Here is a 20125-nt window from a genome sequence, read left to right on the forward strand (position 1 = left end):
TAGTATCAGGGAGTACCACTGCTGCACCCGATCCACTCTCAGACTTCGATCCATCTGTATGTTCAATGTGTAGCTGTTGGATGGTAAAGTCTGATAGAGAGTGTTTTCCCCACGGGTGGAAATAATTGTCACAAGATGGCACGATGACAGACCATGGAGGGTCAGGATCTATAGGATATTGCAAGATTTTATTGAAGTGTATATCCCAATCTTCTGCTAGATGTTTTCGCCTAATACCAGCAAGCAGAACTGTCTGTGGTTTGTTTCTATACAGGGTCTTATTCTTTACAACTTGCACATTTATGGTTGTCTGCGGATCATAAAGTACTGACCAATTAGGATGGGTCACCTGGCTTTGGACCTTGATTGCATAGTTCAACAGCAACATCTTTCTCCTGACATTTAGAGGAGCTTCATGGGCTTCAATATACAAACTTTGCACTGGTGATGTTCTGAACGCATGTAGTGCTGTTCTAAGAGCTGAATGTTGAATAGGGTTGAGGCGAGATAAAACACTCTCCCTAGCAGAATCGAAAACAGGCATGATCTAATTATGGTTCTGTCGAAGTGAAGCAGGCTTTAACGATCTGCTCCCCATGTTGATGCTGATAAGACTCTGAGTATGTTCAGTTTCTTTTGGAATTAGTACGGAGATATTCAATGTGCTTTTGGAAGTTTAACTAGCTGTTGAAAAATAACCCTAGTAGACAAATACTATTAGCTATGGGAAGAGAATGGTTATTCAAGTGGAGCTCGGGTTCAGGATGCATATTGTATCTGGTACAGAAGTGAATGGCAGCAGATTTCTGGCTGGATAGTCTATAAGCATTTTGTGTCATCCATGTCAGGATGCAATTAATTGATATTTGTAGTTGGCGTTCAATGTAATGCATGTTTTAAGAATGACAGGAAATTGAGAGATCATCTGCGAAAAGGTACAAATCTACAGTTTTCGGAATGAGATCAATTATATGGTTCATTCTCATTGCAAACAAAGTGGCACTGAGAACAGACCCTTGCGGAATTCCTTCTTCTTGGGTAAAGATCTTAGAGAGGGTTTCCTGATAGCAAACTTGGAAGGATCTCTGATGAACAAAATTTTGGATAAAGTATGGTAAATCACCTTTCAGGCCAAGAGAATGTAGATCTTTTAATATGCCAAAACGCCATGTAGTGTCACAGGCTTTCACAACGTCAAGACAGACCATGACAAGATGTTCCTTCTCGATGAAAGCATTTCTAATGTTTGTCTAGGTTTTGATCATGAGATCCAATGAAGATCGGTTTTTCCGAAAACCAAATTGGTTGTTGTTAATAAAGTTTTGGGACTCCAGGAACCAAGTGAGATGGTGATGTAACATTTTCTCAAGGGTTTTGCTGAGACAGCTGATAAGGGATATCGGCCTGTAATTTTGCGGAACAGAATGATCTTTACTGGGCTTTGCAATTGTTAGTACATAAGAACAATGCCAGGAACTTGGGAAGGTATGTTCAGAAAAAATTCGATTGAAAAATATGAGCAGCAAGAGAGTGCTCTTTGATCCAAATTTCGGAGCATTACATGATATATCCCATCAAGGCCAGCAGCACTGTTTCTTGAGTTGGTAAGGGATTGCTGTAGCTCAAGCATGGTAAATGGTTTATTATAAGGTAAAGCAGAATTGTCAGTGAAATTTAATTTGGATTTCTCTGCAACTGTTTTAAGTTTTTGAAATGTTTGATCATAGGTGATAGAAGAGGACAACTGAGAAAATACGATCCCCAGTGCATTTGATATTTCTGTCAGAGTAGAAAGCTCCTGTCCATTCCAGTTCAGTAGTGATGTGGATAAAGGAGGAAATTTACTGTTTAAACATTTTATTTTTCTCCAGTTTAATCTGATGTCGGTATTTTTATTTACTGATGAGGCGAATTTAAAACAGTTTTCTTTTTTCGCTTTACATCTGACATAACAAGCTTTTACTCTAAGATGTTTATAATTAATAAGATTGGAGGTGGTTGGGTGTTTGCGGAAAAGGTTCCACGCTTTGTTTTTCTCTTTTTTCGCATGGTTGCGGTCTTCATTCCACCAGTAATTTGTTTTTCGTCTATTTCTTACTTGATATTGAGGAATGGCAGGGGGATGCGGCTGTCAGAATTTGATTTGTGATGTGCTCAGTAACACTGTTGATGGAACAGGACTGAATGATGCAGTTGTCAAATGATATGTGCATTCTGTATTTTGTCCAATCAGCTCTTGGAAATTTCCATTTAATTGGATTTTCTGTTGGCAAGGAACAGGATGTTTGAATTTTGCAGATTATCAGATAATGGTCGCTGCTATAAGGATCATTCAGAGTTACCCAATCTATACTTGGAAAGAGGATTGGGGAACAAATGGAAAGGTCTATTGCAGATGTTGAACTTGAAGGGATATACGTGGGAGTGCCAGTATTTAGTAAAGTTAAATTCTGCCTGTCTATCAACATTTCAATAAGCTTCCCTCGTCTGTCTAAGATAGGGGAACCCCATATTGGATGGTGGGCATTAAAGTCTCCTAGTACACAAAATGGAGATGGTAACTGCAAAACAAGATCTTCGATTTCCTGAATAGTATATTGATGATTTGGCAGAAGATAGATTGAAACCAGCGTCAGTGTAATACCATTTATAACGCAAATGGCAACAGCTTCTAAGGTGGTTTGTAAATGAATGCATCTGTAGGGGATGCTTGAATCCACGAGTATTGCTACTCCTCCATGAGCACTGTTAGTGCCAGCTCTGTCTTGTCTGAACATAGTATAATTATTGATTTTGATTGAGATCTGAGGTGTCAAATTCATTTCCTGCAAGCACATTGCAAGAGGTGTGTAGTGGTGAATTAATTCATGAATATCATCGATGTTACTGCGAAGGCCTCTACAGTTCCATTGGATGATATGTTCCATTATTTGGATTTGTAAGAGGGAGATGAACCTGGCTGCTTTTTATAATTTTTTTTTTGTTATTTGTTTTTTTTTTAGGAGCATTAGCAACTAAGGCCATATTGCTCCATTGATATGCGGTGATCATTCCCTGACCTTTCCACATCCTCCGTATTTGGTGGTCACGGGCTCGAACCCTGGTCTAATCAATAAGCGTGTGCTACGCACTGCTGCTCCTGCCCACCTGGCTACGGAGGTGCCTGCTTTTTATAAGTGGGTTGTTTGTGATGATCTAGTTTAGATTTTTCTTTTCTGGGAAAGTTGTAGTGTGTTGAATCATTGTTATCTTCCATTTCACCATCTGCATGTAATTCAAGGTCTTGGGTGATCATATCATCAGTATCCATCCTTGTTGAGAGTGGTTGATTAACCTCAACAGGATCTGATTTTTGCAATTTTTCTGTTACTTTACTGTGGGTTATGTTTTGGGTTGGAACTGTGAGAGGTGTATTCATACTTTGATCTACTGTTTTTGGCTTTGGTGTAAGCTGGGTCGATAGAACTGATCGAGCCCAGTCTGCGATCAGTTTATATGGAGAGAGTGACACTTCCGTCTGACATGCTACTGATTGGTGAGAGTGGATAGCCGAGGCATAAGAGCTTTTTAGCATGATTAATTTAATTTGTTTTCTAGCTTCTTGAAATGAGACTTTATTTTCAGTCTTGTATTTTTGAATTTTCTTCCCTAGCTTCCAGAGATCACATTCTTTAGAGTATCTCAAACTCCTCTGTGTCCTAATTGCCCCTGCAATTAGGACACAGAGGAGTTTGAGCTTTGCATTCTGACTGGGTATGAGATGTAGAGCCACAGTTTGGACATGTTTAAACTCCATGGCATGCTGTCTGGGAGTGACCAAATTTCTGGCATTTGTAGCATCTTAGGGGATCTGGGATAAAGGGTCGAACACGACAATTTAAGTAACCTGCTTTGACTGAAGCTGGTAGATTCGGTCAAAGTATTGGTAAAATATTCCTAGAATTATGTTGCGTGTTGGATCTAAGGTACCATCTTTTTGTATCATGATTCTTTTTGCTTGTGTTACATTTTGTTCCTTCAGTTCCTGGACTATTTCTTTTTCAGAAACGTTCAGTAGATCGCACTCAGTGATCACTCCCTTTGACAAATTCAGGGTGATATGTGAAGTGACTTGAATTGGAATTCTGCTTAAAGTATTGAGTCTTAATAATTGTTTGGAGTGTCTTGGGAGAGAAGTCTCTATTAGTAAGTCCCCGGATTGCAGATGTTTCACCATTTTTGGTGATGCTGCTGCATGTTCCAGGCATCGTTGAATGATGAAAGGGGAAAGCATCTTTTTTTTCAATCTCTTCGAGGTAGAGACGTCATGATCCATTTCATGGTTTTCACATTAAGCGCCATTGAGCTCTAGATGAGGAAATTCATTTGTTACCATTTCTGCTCCTTTTAGCCCCAAGGGTTGTTTTATTCCCCAGGTTACCAGCCCCGCCACGTGGAGGTAGGAGTGGTGCCACCAGTAACCAAGTGATAAGAAGTTAGTGGTTAGTGTGTTACAAGAGTTAGTTATATATATATACAAAAGAAAGGTGTTTTTCCTTTCTTGTAGGAGGCTTCCTTCTTTATTTAAAAAGAGCCAGAAAATAAATAACTTTGAAAGTAAAAGACTTTAAAAATTTTAACTACTTCTTTATAGAAAATATGCTTTGAAAATCACTTTGGAAATCGCTAGATCACTCGTTTGGCACTCGGGGCCAATAGCTGTTGTAATATTCTCCTCTGATTTCCATCTATTAGTTGGAAATAGATAAGGCATAGCAGCTAAAACTGTAAAAATTAAAGCAATTCATACATAAATAGACACATCTGAAATTCTTGAAAAACAGATCTACGTATATACTCCCTTCAAGTAATTGTACATTTTTTCATGTATGGAAAAATGTACAATTACTTACATATTGTAAAAGGATTGATAAAATATTAGGTCATATTTGCCAGGAATCAACACAAATATTCTCTCATGTTAAGGAACAGATCACTTAATTGATGTTTCTTTCTCAGGTCTCGTCTGCATACTGTCCCTTTGTCCATCCTAAGTCAATATTCATGTCAAACACACAAAAAGCTCTAAAATATTCTTCAAATTCTGTTAAATTCTTTCTTGGGACATCCATGTTGACTGTGTAGGGAATTTATTCCACAAAAGGGCCATTTAAAATTAAATTCATTTAGTGATCTCCAAGGGAGTAGTGAGAGAGAATATTTCTTTCCCATATTTCAGCAAGTATTTTTATATTATATGCCTCTTTTTAAAGAAGGGCATATATTTTAAAGGATACACAGTGCTGCAATTGGAAAGCGAGACTGATGCTAGAAAAAAATAATGATCCCGTGTACAAGTAAACTAACCACAGTTTATTCAAAGTAACTTTCTTCATCATTCACACACTACATGCAATGATCACAAAGTCACTGTAAAGATGGGTGGAAGGCTGTGACCGGTATACTGTTCAATATTCTCATCACAGTTCATTGAATGGTGTCAATATCATCAAAATAATAGCCTTTCGGTGGTGCCTTGAGCTACGGGAACAAAAAGAAGTTGAATAGGACTACATCTGGTGAATATGGAAATGCTACAGTATGCATGATTTTTTTCCAGCCAAAAACTCCCTAACGATAAGGGCCTTGTGACTTGGTGCATGGTCATGCAAGAGGAACCAACTACTGTCTTCTCCATACTGAGGCTGCACGTGATGGACTCGCTGCAACAAACATATTAAAACATCCAGATAGTAGGCAGCAGCAACACTTTTGGCATTAGACTTGAACTCTTTGTGCACAATTCCCTTGCTATTGTAGAGAGTGATGAGCATGGTTTTGATTTTTGACATTTCTCGATAAACGTTTTTTGGTTTTGGGAGAGTATGCCGACTTCCACTTTACACTATGTCGCTTCATTGCGGGGTCGTACTGAAACATCTCATCTCATCCCCCATAACGATCGGTGATCAAATTTACGAAGTTGGGTGTTGTTTTCAGTGGCTTCAAGGAGTTCCCTGCAGTGTTTAACTCATGGCTGTTGTTTACTATCTGTTAATGAAAGTGGAACAAACTGCTCACAGACCTTTGTTTTCTGGGTTATTATTTATTGAATGGTTTCCTTATTAACACACAGATCTTCTAAAATCATTTGGAGTGTTGCAAATCGGTCATTGATAATGGTTTCTCACACCTTTTCAATCAACTCTGGCATTCAAACTGTTTTTGCTGGGCCCGGATGTTTGTTACCTTCTACTAATTTTCTTCCATGGGTGAAACATTTATACCACGACCACACGCGTATGAGACAGACAATTCTCTATATACACTTGCTTCATCATTTGGAACCATTTCTGTGGCACATTTTCCTACTGGAATACAAAGCTTGATGTTTGTTCTTTGTTCCATCGTCCTTCCACAAGACAGGCATAGGAGAGACATGCAGTTTAGCTCATGCTACATTCGGAATTGGCAGAAATTTCCACTGACTTTGACTGTAGTGCTGGAAGAACAATCACTCTTTCATTTCATGTTTACTTCTAGTAGATGGCGGCACCAGCACTCATCTCATAACATGTCTCATTTTCCAATTTCCGCAATGTTGTCAATCGTGTTGTCTCAAAAAAATAAAAAACTGAAAGTGAATGACAAAATTTCAAAACTGCTGCAAGCTGATTCCTTCTTGAGAAACATTACCAGTGCAAATAAATAACATCTTACATAGTGTACATCATTGTGTTTTGGTCTGAGCCAGTTATCAAGCTAGCACAAAGCTCTCAAGATACAGCAATATTCATTATGCAGTAGAGAATCTTTGAAAGAAAAGATGATTCATGCTAGCTGCGAGGTAGTTATCTTAATTGCTAAGCATGGGAAGTCATTTTTTGGAGAGTTTGTTACAACTGACATTCCAAAGTTATGTGCCAATTTTTTAGCTACACTATCATTTCTTGACTTCCACTCTCAATGTACCTAGAAGGTGTTCACTAGCAGATAATCAATGAACCCAAGATGATAGAAGGCATAAATCCATGTAAAAAGATAAACAGGTCAAGATGATCACAGGAATAGCCTCCATTATACAACTCTGCAAAAGCAAAATACAGTAGTTGCAAGTGCTGATCAACAACTAACCAGAAAACATCTATTCACACCACAATAAGCTCCTCAAATCACTCTATTGATGGCAAAAAAAAAATAGCATCATGTTAACTTGAAACTTTCCACTGACATGTACCATCTGCATTCTAATTAATTATCCCAAACATCTTAGGATAGGCTTTGATACATCTCAGGATAGGCTAGGCTTTGATACATCCTAGTTTAAGATCCTAAGACAGCCATCCATCTTGCTCTGTATCTCCTGTTTAGGCTCTTTTTCAATTCTCCCCCACCCACTATTACAGTTGTATTCAAACCAGCTATCATTCACTCCCAGATTTAGTCTGGAAGTGAATGATAAAAAGGCACATACTACTCAGGGAAAAAATCATATGCTTCACAGCTTGTGTGAAGCTTATGATTAGTTACATGGATTTGTATTTATAATTTTTATTAATTGGTAAAATAATAATTTAATAAACTCTAGCCAGCCAGTGAATTGTGTAAGTGAAGGAACTGACAAAGAGAAAGACATAAACAAGAAATAAAATTTTCAACAAATTAAAGATTTAAAATACCTTCTTCTTCATCATCATCATCATCATATAGCTGTGTGTGGATAAAGGGTGAAGGAGGCAATGATGATAACATTGGCAAATTAGCTCCAGATTCTTCGTCAACATCCCAAATGTTAGCTTTTTAATAAAGACAAAGCATAAATAAATAACCGGTTGTGCAAAGTTTAAATTAATTGAATAAAATTACATTTAGAGATTGCAGTTGTACAGAGTGATTCAAAAGACACACAACCCATAGTATAATAAATATATATTACCCACAATATAGCATACATATATTACCCACAGCAGAGTAAACATATGACTATAATTATAATAGAGATTATAATAAATGTTGAAAGTTTTCTCCTTCCTAAATAAGCACAAACTATTTTTATCAAGGAGAATAGTGAGAAAAATAAGTGCTTCAACTGGCAAAATTTCTCAGAGGACTACAGATCATTCTAGGCATTTTGTTGTATGTCCTATACCACTTCTTCAGAGATTGAATTGCTACGCTTAAAACAGTCAGCTTAACACACTAAGCTCATCTGAGAATAATCTGTAGTCCTTTAAAGAACACCAATTACACTCTACAAAGATTTAAGTGCTTATTTTTCTCAATATTCTACATTTTTGATTTACCTGCACATGCACTATGCCACTAAAAGAACAACTTAGATACTTTTATTATGTTTGATGAGATTTGGCAATAATAGTTTGTTGTTGTTTTCAATATGTGAAAGTTGTTAGTGCATACTATTCTTTTAAATAGCCCAAAAGATAAAAATTACAGGGATTTTGGATGTTCAATTATGAATGTATGTCATGCCTGGAAAAAATTATATGCTGCTGCTTTCATTGTAAACAAATCAGTACTGATTAGTGACTAAAAGTTAACATGTAATGACTGATGGGCATCTCAGGATGCCGAATTCTGCAACTATAGCAGTTAGAATAATATTCTACAGAATTGTCAATAATAAATTAAGACCTACAATATGGATTGTGTGAATTTTGAATCACTCTGTAACCACAAAGAAATTGAAAACTTACATGCACTTTTCACAAATTTAGTTACACAATTCTGATGAACATATTGTCTTGAACTGAAAATTGTTTAACTTGACATAAATAATCCTTGGCAAGAAAAAAAGAATTATGTCAAAAGGAAGTGAAACAAGTTACATTAAATTATGTATAGCATAATTTTATTAAGGAATTGCATTCTTGAAAGGAGACAAGAACAGTACATTAGTATTTTAGTATTATTAGTGGTGCAAGCATATAGAGCATCAACCAGAAAGGAAGAAAAACCCTTCCCACTCATGTATCCATCCCCTCCAACAGCTTTCGAGTTCTTCCTTGAATTTATTCAAACTATCCATTTTCACAACACCAAATGGAAGTTTGTTTCAGCAATCAATCACCCATTTGCTAAAAGCAAACTTTGGCACATCTATTCTGCAACCATCCTTCCCCAAGATGAGTTTATGCACTCTCATGTGCTAGTCTGATCAAGACAAAGAATCCCATCAGCATTGAGCTTGCTCAATCCATTCAAAGCATTAAACATGTCAATCAGATCACCTTGCAGGTGCTTAGGCTCCAGATGCTATAATTTGCAGAACTGAAGCATTTCCTGGTAAGAGTGCCCCTTTATTCCCTTCACCAATCTCATTACCATTCTCTATACCTACTCCAGCAGCTCAACATCCTTAATTTACGCCACCAGACTGGTATGCAGTATTCAAGATGGCCTGACCATTGTCTTATATGAAGGGATAATCATCTTCTTATTCCTTCTAGCAAAATTCCTCTATATCATTGATAAAACCCCCATGTGCTGCTCTGTTCTGAGCAGTGCAACCTGTTTACACTGCTCAGAGAAGTTCATATCTGACTGCACAATTATCCCCAGATCTTGTTCATTTTCCACAAACCTGAGTGTACTACAACACAGCTAAAATCTTACTGGCTTCTGTTGCAGTGGGAACTTCTCTGGTCTCTTGACCTCCCCCCATCCCACCTGGAGGGGCTGGTGAATTGTCTTATGCTGGAATATGCCTAAAGAAGAAGAAGAATCATTCTGGCTCCACTGCAGGGGCGAGATTTTCGCTAATCCCATCTGCAATAGGATGTTCTTCTTCTGATTTGTCAGAAGAATGTCATACTGAAGAAGAAAAGCACAACTGACAACTTACTTCACCTGAAATCCACACCGAGTTCAATAGGAACAGAGAAACTCTCTTGTCTACATCCACTGTAAAAATATGTCTTAAACAAGCAGGGCTTCATAATTGTGCAAAAAACAAAAAAGCAGTCAAAAATCTTTATTAAAACCAAAAGAAACAATTGGCTTGGGCTAAGAACCATGAACACTGGATAATTGAAGATTGGGAAAATGTACTGTGGACGGATGAATCTAAATTTGCAATTTTTGGATAAAGCGTAGAGTTTATGTAAGGTGATCAACTGAAGAAAAAATGGTGCCACACTGTTCAGTGCCCACATCAAGCATGGTGGCAGTTCCACTGTGATCTGGGGGTTGCTTCTGTTTTTCTGAAGCAGATGACAATGTCAAAATTGAAGGAATTTTAAGAAAAGAAGGCTATAAAACATTCTTGAACATAATGCAGTATCCTCTGGACTTCTGCCTTTGTGCAAAAAATTTTATAACAAGACAGCTTTAAACTGTACTTTGGGTCAGTATCATTTGGGTAATCATTCTGTTGTCTTGCATTGCAAATTATGGCATGGCCACTCCAATCACCCGACTTAAACCCAATAGAGCTTTTATGGATCACCCAGACCATCAAGTCTGTGAAGTCTGCCCATCTTCACAAAATTTATGGGGAACCTTGCAGATTGCTTGGAATAATGTTGACCAAGGCAATATTATAAAATTAACTGCCAGCATGCCACATCTGTGTAAGGCAGTGATAAAATCTCATGGAGGATATTTTGATGAAAAATCATTATAATTGTTAATATTAATCATTACAATATTTTTTTACTGTAAACTATAATGTTCTCTAAAAAAAATACTAAAATACTTTGTAGTGTTTATTTTTTATATTAAACCTTATATTTTCATAGGTAATTTCAAAAAAAATATATTAACAAAAACTGTTGTCATACACTGTGATTCCAATCTTTTAGGCGGGAGTGTATCTCCCATGATACAGATCAGGGGGGCAGTAGCTGAGTCACTAACTATTCAAGAGCTTCCTCCATATCAACAGTATGTATAGGCAAGTCTTGAAGAATTAATGCCTCAGATACTGCCCCCTGATCTGTATCATGGGAGATAAGTGTGAATGCAAACTGGACTAAGACTCACACTGTAACTGCTTCCAAAGATGCATCTACTTAGGATTCTGGAGTCAGTTAAAATAGCCACTCGGCCATGTGCTCCACTAGAGGGAAATCAGTCTTGTCTGTATAACGGTTCACTACTATGTTTACTTGTGGAGTTAGGCTCATTTATTGAAGGCAGACACCTACTGGATTATATTTATCAATCAAGCCATGATTGTTGTCAATATTATTAAAGAAACCTGAAAAATTCCAATTGTTCTACTGTATGCGCATTATATTAATTTCCCATTTTTATCTGTCTTTTTGCAAAAGATAATCTGCTTGTATCTTTCAGGCTTTATCTCTTTTTAAGGGTTTGTCTTTTGTTTCTAGATATTTAACATTTCTGGCTTGCTGTAAAGTATGAGACACGTAAGGAATAACCATAACCATAATTGACGGCAGAGATGACTTTAGTGTTGAGGCTAGGATTGAGTGACACCTATCAACTATAGATATGTTTGGAAGGAACTGAAACATTGGTTTGAACTGCAGTGGTAGTGGTAGTAATTTGTTTGTGTTTTTGGACAGTTTCTGCATATATCTGCATGATACTGTAGTTAGTGAATTTTTTTGTTTCCTTCCTTTCTTTCAGGTAGGTAACTTTATGCTCAGTTTTGTATTGCTGAATCATTTTTTTCTCTTTTCCATGTTGCAGAGTCTTTGGAATAGGCAGAGTTATTATCTCTACAGTTTGGACACTGTAAAAACTGTGTGCAACATTCAGTATGGGTGCAAACCTTCAACTATATGAAGCACATACTATTGCTGTCCATTGTGATCTGGGTTCCCTCAATATACTGCCCATGAATGCCCAAATTTCTGATATTATGAAGCATCTAGGGTTTGGTATATATGCTCAGACATGACAGTTATAGTTTTAGAGATATCCCACTTTTACAAAAGTTTGATGGATTTGAAGAGTTAAACGGTAGTATGATATTTCTGGTTGGAACTAGAACTAATGAGCCATTCCTTTTAATTAGGATTCTCTTGACCTGAATGACATTTTGTTCTGAGAGTTCCTGAGTAATTTCTTTGTCAGATAAATGCAGAAGATCCCATTCTGTTATCATTCCTTTTGAGTAGTTTAAGGTGGCATGGGGAGGGAGACATTTGTATGGGAGTTCCTCCAAATGTTTTCAATTTTCAATATAAGCAATTGTTCAGAGTGCTTGTGTTGCATTATTTCGACAAGCAGGTCTCCTGATTTTAGTCAGTGAACCAGAAGCATTTTCTAAACATTTCTGGATCAAAAAAAAAAAAAAAAAAGTGTTTGCTGACTAGCTGGCCAGTCAGTGAATGTATTATCAAAAGAAAGATACAGACCAGATATTCTGGTCTGTATCTTTCTTTTGCCTTTTGCCATAGGATGGGTTATGATCTTCCTGTTCTCTAGAATTTTATGGGACCGTGGTCACATAAGAATCACTATTGGTATATTCCATATTTTCTCCTTACAGCACTTGGTAGATTAAATTTTCTGCCAAGGTCTCCGGCCAGGCCACAGGAGGCATTAAAAATAAAGAAAGCTTGTTGTTATTTGATTTTTAGGAGCATAAGCAACTAAGGCCATATTGCTCCAGGTATATGCAGTGGTCATTCCCTGACCTTACTGCATCCTCTGTATTTGCTGGTTACTCGAACCCCGGTCTAATCAAGAAGCGTGTGCTATGCACTGCTGCTCCTGCCCAGCTGGCTACGGAGGTGCCCATAAATAAAGAAAGCCACCTTTCTTTATTTCTCATAGTTTTTATAACTAACTCCTACCAACCTTCTCTTGGTAATCAAACCAGGTAAGACCATGAGAAGATTAGTAGGAAAGTTAAATGTTAGTATGAGTTAGTAATAAAATCCCAGAGGCTCACATCTGGTGAGTACGGGTTTAGCATACCCAGGGTCCTGAGCTGGATATCATCATTCTTCTCTTTCTTGGTGATTCCTTTCTACTTCCGACTCTCTCTCTCTCTCTCTCTCTCTCTCTCTCTCTCTCTCTCTCTCTCTCTCTCTCTCTCTCTCTCTCTCAGGATAATTCTGAAATTTTTTTTGGCTGATGCAGCATAAGCCTCAGGCTTCCTTGCACCATATAGCTAATAATAATAATAACTGTGGCTTTCATTTCTTGCTCCAGTACTTTTGAAACAAGAGCTGTAATTAAATAAAAAGATTTCTTAACAGCAGAGAGATAAAAGAATTAGAAATCACTTATTAGGAAATCATTCAGTCACAACTTATTGGCATCTGGAGCCCTTCTTCTTGCACCCCATGGTCAATCCCATGATGTGGTATACATTTGTTTTTTTTAAAGTATATAACGAACCTATTAAAAATGCTTTCCCTTTGTAAAATGCGTATATCACTTTGTTTAAGATCTCAGTAAGGAAGAAACATGGATATAACTGTCCTTTCTTCCTCTTGATTTTCAGTTTTGGTAAAGCGAAAACAGAAACTAAACTCTAAGAATCATTTATAGTGCAGTGTGTTCATTTTATAGAAACTGATGCATATGATATTTATTTCATATTAACACCAAGCTTTGAAGGTAGAATGACAACTCCTTGCAACTCAATCTCTAGCCATTTATTGTTATATTTGCATAGTCTTAGTTTAGTTTTTTATCTCTTCTTGTTGTTTAATTCAACACACTCTTCCTAAAAAGGGATTCTACTTATAACAATTTCCTGTTCACAGTGCTCTTTAGATCTATCCCCATCTGAAGTGCTATAATGGGAATGTATTGTGTGTGTGTGTGTGTGTGTGTGTGTGTGTGTGTGTGTGTGTGTGTGTGTGTGTGTGTGTGTGTGTGTGTGGAAAAGCAAGAAAAAAAATAATAATAAGGAAAGAAAGTGAGGAAATAGAGAGTGGCAGAAGACAGAAGATAACTAAAAAATTATGCATAATAAGAAATAAATAATTATAAAATTAATAAAATAGTTACAAAATTGACAAAATCAAAATGTTGCCACACAACTTACAAAACTGACCTCTCACACACATGCCAATGCCGAAGGGTAGAAAGCATAAACATAAATAAAAATGAGAATAAAATTTTTTGTTACCAAAATAAATGAAAGTAAAATTTTATAAACAAAATAAAAATTACAAGGATTAAAAGGGGGTTTTATAAAATGGTTTGTGAACTTTACAGCTGACACTAATAATATGAGAAATTAAAACCTGAATTGAATGAATTGGAACTGATAAAACTAGATTTTTCTACTTTCTTATTACCACTTTCTTGTTATTCCATTCAACAATGTATACAGCTGGATCTCTATATAACAAAATTGATTGTTCGCTTGAAAAAATTCGTTAAACAGAAATTTCGTTATAAAGAAATATGACCTTTTCAACAATGAAAATATTGTAATTTCAACAATCAGAAATAAAGTAAAAAATGGAAAATATATCAGAAATAAGCAGGAATAAATTAAATAAATTTAATTTTAAAACAATTAATTGATTAATACATACATATTAAGAAATGTGCAGAAGTACTTACATGATGCACACAATATGTTAGTACATTTTTAAGAATTAGGTCGTAAAATATTTGGTTATTTTTTGTTGTACACTGGATTTTACTGCATATTGTTCATAAAAATGTTTGCATTTGTTTAAACACTCAAATATATTTTCTGGCACATTTTCTTCACACTGAAGGCCTAAACTCAAAGTTTCAAATGCTGCCAATATTTCACGTTTGGATGGTTTAATATTGCCCTCATTGCCTCATTTTCATCAAACTCATCATCGATATTGTCACTAGTTATTTGAATACTCTACAAAATATTGGGGAGTATTCCAGCTGAATACTTGGATATTCAGCTACTATGATATCATTATCAACTCCTAAAACCTCGTCAAGAACAACTTCTGATTAGACCTCTCGCTTAGAGTTCTTCCAAGATTGCTTGATGTCATGTAGCAGTTCATCCCTCTCATTGCTGTTAATTGGCGTTTCAGCAAAACAATTCTAAATCATTTCCATCATATCTTGACTCCACACTTTTTCCAACTCTCATATGCACATTCGCAAATCAATAACAGAATCTATAGGTTGGTTGGGCTCTATTCCCAGTATAATTTTTTTCAGTATCACCTTCGGTAGTGCATTTTCAAATTCTTGATAATGCCTTGGTATATTGGCTGCAGTTTAGATGAGATATTTAGAGGGAAGAAAACAAGCTTCACACTTGTAAGTTTCGAAATAACCGAGTGAAGGTTGGCAGGGTAGTTTTCAACAATCAACGTGTTTTTTGTGTTTTCTTTCATCTTTCTATCGAATTTAAAATCCACTGTTCAAAATTTCACTTGTCATCCAAGCTTTTTGATGTGTAAACATCTTTGGCGGCATTTACTAAATTTCGGACGGAAATGACATCATTTCTGTTTCATAACAAAGAAAAACAGAGTCAAGAAAGGAGATCGCATAAAGGATCATATGAGGTGATCATGGATGTGCTCAAAGCTGGCATAAACCAGCTGGTGGCAGAAAAATGTTTATGATTTGGGGCACACCACTTTGGTGGCTTTGGGCTAACCATTCCCACCTGTGGCAGAAACCTTTTGGCAACTGGAAAAATGGATATCTTGAGAGCAGTGATCTTGATGTGCTCATAGCTGGCATAAACCAGCTCTGAACACATCCAAGATCATTACATTACAGTACCCATCTGTATTACTGAAGTGGTTGTATATATTTCCATCAAGAGGCGAATCATAAACATTTTTCTGCAACCAGCTGGGCCAGTCAAGAATATCTGAAACAGTTTGTAATTGGGAGATAACAGACTCCAAATTACATGTATGAGTAGAATCTTTTTCTTGCCATTGGTCATTCTCATTAAGTTGCAAAAGTCCTCATTGGTCATCAAGTTTTAATGTTTCTTTGCAATGATTGCAAAAGTTTTGAAAGGGATCTTCATCTTGCAGTCGCATTACAAGGCTATGCAGGTCATTACTGCATTCTTCTTCAGGATCAACGTCATCATTGTCTTGACACATTATCTTACATATTTCAATTGTTTTGCAAATGTCCATGTCTGATTCGTACAATTTATGATCTAGTATGAGCTCTTCATTGTCGTCGTAGATCTTGACATATTTTGTCTCTGACAGTATCTTTGTTTCCTCATTGTGAAATGGAATGTGCAGCATTAACATCTCGCACTTGTACTCTTTGAGATCCTGAGCCAAGTCATAGTTTCAATAATGTATTATGCATGGATACTGTCATTTCTTGCAGATCTTATAGCAATGCATGTGCAATTTGTGACAAAGCATGACAGTATGATTGTGACAATACAAATTGTATTGTTGCAATCATACTATTCAGCAAATGGCTACAATCAAATGGGTAATTAGACTATTGGTCTAATCTCTTCCAAACATTGATTCAGTAGAATAAGCAGTGGGCGTGTATATCCTATTTATCACTAACACTAATTTAGTAGAGTAAGTAGCATGCATGAGCATAAAATATATAGTTCATGATTTCGGTTCTAGCTGTTTGAAATTTAGTAGGTATCGTCAAAGATAAACACATAAAGCATCTTTCATGTGCAGGGTACACATACAATTTATTTTTGTTGCAGTTGTAGTCCAACTCTAATGACTTTACTCCTTTGAAACATCAGGGTTGTTTACTTTTGTCTAATACCAAAAGCTTCAGTTTTTCATTACCAGCCATATTTGCACTAACCAAGACTATAATTCTCTCCTTACTATTTTTACCTCCTACACATTTATCACCTTTAAAAGTCAGTGTCTTGTTTGGCAAACATTAAAAAAATAGACCTGTTTCATCAATGTTGAATATGTCTTTGGGATCGTAGTCCTCCACCCGGGGGCTCACATCTGGTGAGTATGGGCTTGGCACACCCAGGGTTCTGAGCTGGACATCATCATTCTTCTCTTTCTTGGTGATTCCATTCTACTTCTGTCTCTCTCTCACTCTCTCAGGGTAATTCAGAAATTTTTTTTTTTTGGCTGGTGCAGCATAAGCCTCAGGCTTCCTTGCACCATATAGCTAATAATAATAATAATAATAAAATAAAGGATAAAGTCACTAGCATTCAGGCCTTAGGCATAGGGGTCGGTTCGAAAAATCAGAGACGGTCTCCCGAGGAAGACAGTGAAATGAGTGGCATTGTCCCCCGTATGGCTACCACAAGAAAAGGGCAAGACCATCCAGCCCCACCAACTGGAAGTGCTTCCTGCGCAACTGCGCTAGTGGCCACCCGGGAAGGGAGAAAACGGCAATGCATCATCGAAATGAATACATACATACATCGTGCAAGCATAGAACCTGATAGCTTCTGCAATCTTGGAAAAAATCAAGCAGGAAATGAGTGATCAACTACAAAGGAAAAGAATACGGAACCAGAGGAGGAAGAACATACTGCCACCGAATCAGAGGAGGAAAAGCAAGAAGAAATACAACCCACAGCAGCTGAAGTGGAAAGAGATGAGGTCGTGATATCCAGAATAGAGGACGAGTGGAAGAAGGCCCTAACAGAATTCGAAGGAATGGACCCCACAAAGACTCACGTGATACCAAAGCAGAGGCTGAATAGAACCTTGTGGAGAGTCACAGACCATCTAAATCGGCACATAATACCACATTACCTCGACAGAAATGGTGCAACACTGGATGCCATGTATTGTGCTGCGGTACCAGTCACGAGGATTAATGGAAGAGAAGTGAGAGACCAGCACCAGAAGAACCAAAAACAGAAGAAACCACCAGCTTGGTTGTTGTTGTTATTTGGTTTTTAGGAGCATTAGCAACTAAGGCCATATTTCTCTGGGATATGCGGTGGTCATTCCCTGACCTTTCCGCATCCTCCGTATTTAGTGGTGATGGGCTCGAATCCCGGTCTAATCAAGAAGCGTGTACTATGCACTGCTGCTCCTTCCCACCTGGCTACGGAGACGCCCCACCAGCTTGGGAAAGAAGACTTCAGCAGAAAATAGAAGAATTAAGAGTCAAGATAGGCCAACTGACCCAGTACCAATGGGGCAATAGGAGTAAGAAATTAATTAGAAAAGTGAAGAGCATCCTCAAGAGAGACAGCGTCCACAGTAAACATAAGACAAAAAAATCAGAGAATAGGAGAGTATTTGGATACATTGAAGTAGAACCTCATTGCACTCAGCAAGAGACTACGCCGATACAAAGAGAGCTCGCAGAGGAAAATAAACAAGGACCAAAGAGGTTTGGTCATAAGGACCAAAGAGGCTTTTACAGGAATCTCAGAGAAGGCGGGAAAGAAGGGAACAGACCACCCGAGAAGAAGATGATTGAGGAGTTCTGGGGAAGCATATGGAGGAGGGAAGTAAGACATAAAAGCCGAGCCACCTGGATAGAACTAGAAAGCAAGAAAACCAAGGACATACAAGAAATGAAAGGGTGGGAGATTCAGGAAGAAGAAGTAAAACAGACGATCAAGAACTCTCACAACTGCTGAACTCCAGGAATAGATAATGTCACCGATAATGTCCACAACTACTGGTACAAGAAGCTGACTTGCACACACAAGCACCTGGCAGAGCAGTTCTCCCGAATGATAAAGCACCTAGAGACAATCCCGAAGTTTCTCACTCAAGGAATCACATATCTGAAGCCTAAAGATGAAGACACAAGAAACCCAGCAAAATATAGGCCAATCACCTGCCTCCCAACAATGTTCAATATCCTGACTAGTTGCATAACCAGGAAGATATCAGACCACTTAGAGAGCCAGAACATAATGGCCGAACAGCAGAAAGGATGCAAGCATCTGAGCAAAGGATGTAAGGAGTAATTAACCATAGATGCCGCGGTTATGGAGCAAGCCTACAAGAAGTCTCCGTTTATGATGCAAATCACATGTCAAGAAATAAAGGTAAAACAAAAGGATTAAAAATTAGTGAATTTAGAATAAATTTATGAGGTTAAGGCCAAACGGGGATATATATGTGGGAGGATACGAGCAGTAGGCATGTGATTTATGATTGACTCAACACAGGAACAAAAAAGAAAAAGCATAAAAAGAACTTACTGCAAAAGTCAGACAGCATAAAAACAAAATAAGATGGAAATATATGGTATGTAAAAGACTATAGAGACCTAAGAGGGAGACACGAAAAAAAATTTTAATTGGGTAGTGTGTAGTTAAATTTGCAATAAATATAGCCCAGAATAAGAAAGGAAATAAATAACACAAATATAGCAGAAAAGGATGCTAAAACTTTGAGAAGGAGAAAAGAAGATAAAAGTGTAGTTTGGGGGTCCTGAATTGCCTGAGCCATCCCATTTTTTCAAATTTCCTTTACTTTTCTATATCCTTACTTTTATTTCTAATGAGCCATTAGTTTTAGAAATGTGTTGGAAGAAACTATATTCTTCTTATTCTACTTTTTTTTCTCCTTCTCAAAGTTCTAGTGTCCTTTTTTTGCTATTTTGTACATTATTTACTTTGTTTCCTATTCTCACTGTATTTATCATGAATTTAACTATATAATATGCACAATTTTTTTTTTCTTTTTTTTTTTATATCTGCCATTGAAGTGTGTATCATCTTTTACGTTCCATATATTTAAATCATATTTTGCTTTGCTTTCATTTTATGCTGTCTGTCTGTTGCAGAAGTTGTTTTTTTGCTTTTTTCTGTTGAGCCAACACAAATCACATGCCTACTACTTGTATATAACCACACACACACTCAGTGATCATTGAATTATGATCTCCTCCCTAATATTCTGTTGGATCACCATTCACACTAATAACAGCTATTCAATTAGGCACAGCCTCTACTTGCAGATCTAATGGATGTCTGAAGACATCCATTAGATCTGCAAGTACAGGCTGTGCAACAAGTGATGGAAGTCTGTTCCACCACCCAACTACCCGCTGGCTAAAGGCAAATTTCCGCACATCTATCCTACATCAGTCTTTCCTCAATTTGAATTTATGCCCTCTCAGGTGATTATTCTGAGCAAGAGGAAGAATCCCATTGGCATTGAGCATGCTCAAACCATACAAGGCCTTATACACCTCTATCAGATCACCTCGCTGGTGCCTAGTCTCTAGACTCTGTAATTTGCAAAACTTAAGCCTTTCTTCGTAAGAGCAACCCTTTGTT

At 37.2% G+C, this 20125-nt stretch overlaps 1 protein-coding gene across 1 annotated transcript in view; it reads right to left on the reverse strand.

Annotated features, from left to right (window-relative positions):
- LOC150091361 (protein mono-ADP-ribosyltransferase PARP4-like) overlaps positions 1–20125 on the reverse strand; it is a 577845-nt gene that overhangs the window by 221621 nt on the left and 336099 nt on the right. Inside the window, exon 19 of the mRNA XM_090390099.1 lies at positions 7659–7775. Coding sequence (XP_090246225.1) covers positions 7659–7775 — 117 coding nt within the window. The remainder of the gene's footprint in view (positions 1–7658; positions 7776–20125) is intronic.

The sequence above is a fragment of the Mastigoproctus giganteus genome, chromosome 1 (genome assembly GCF_048544385.1).
Source record: "Mastigoproctus giganteus isolate SK-2022 chromosome 1, ASM4854438v1, whole genome shotgun sequence".
Classification (NCBI taxonomy): Eukaryota; Metazoa; Arthropoda; class Arachnida; order Uropygi; family Thelyphonidae; genus Mastigoproctus; species Mastigoproctus giganteus.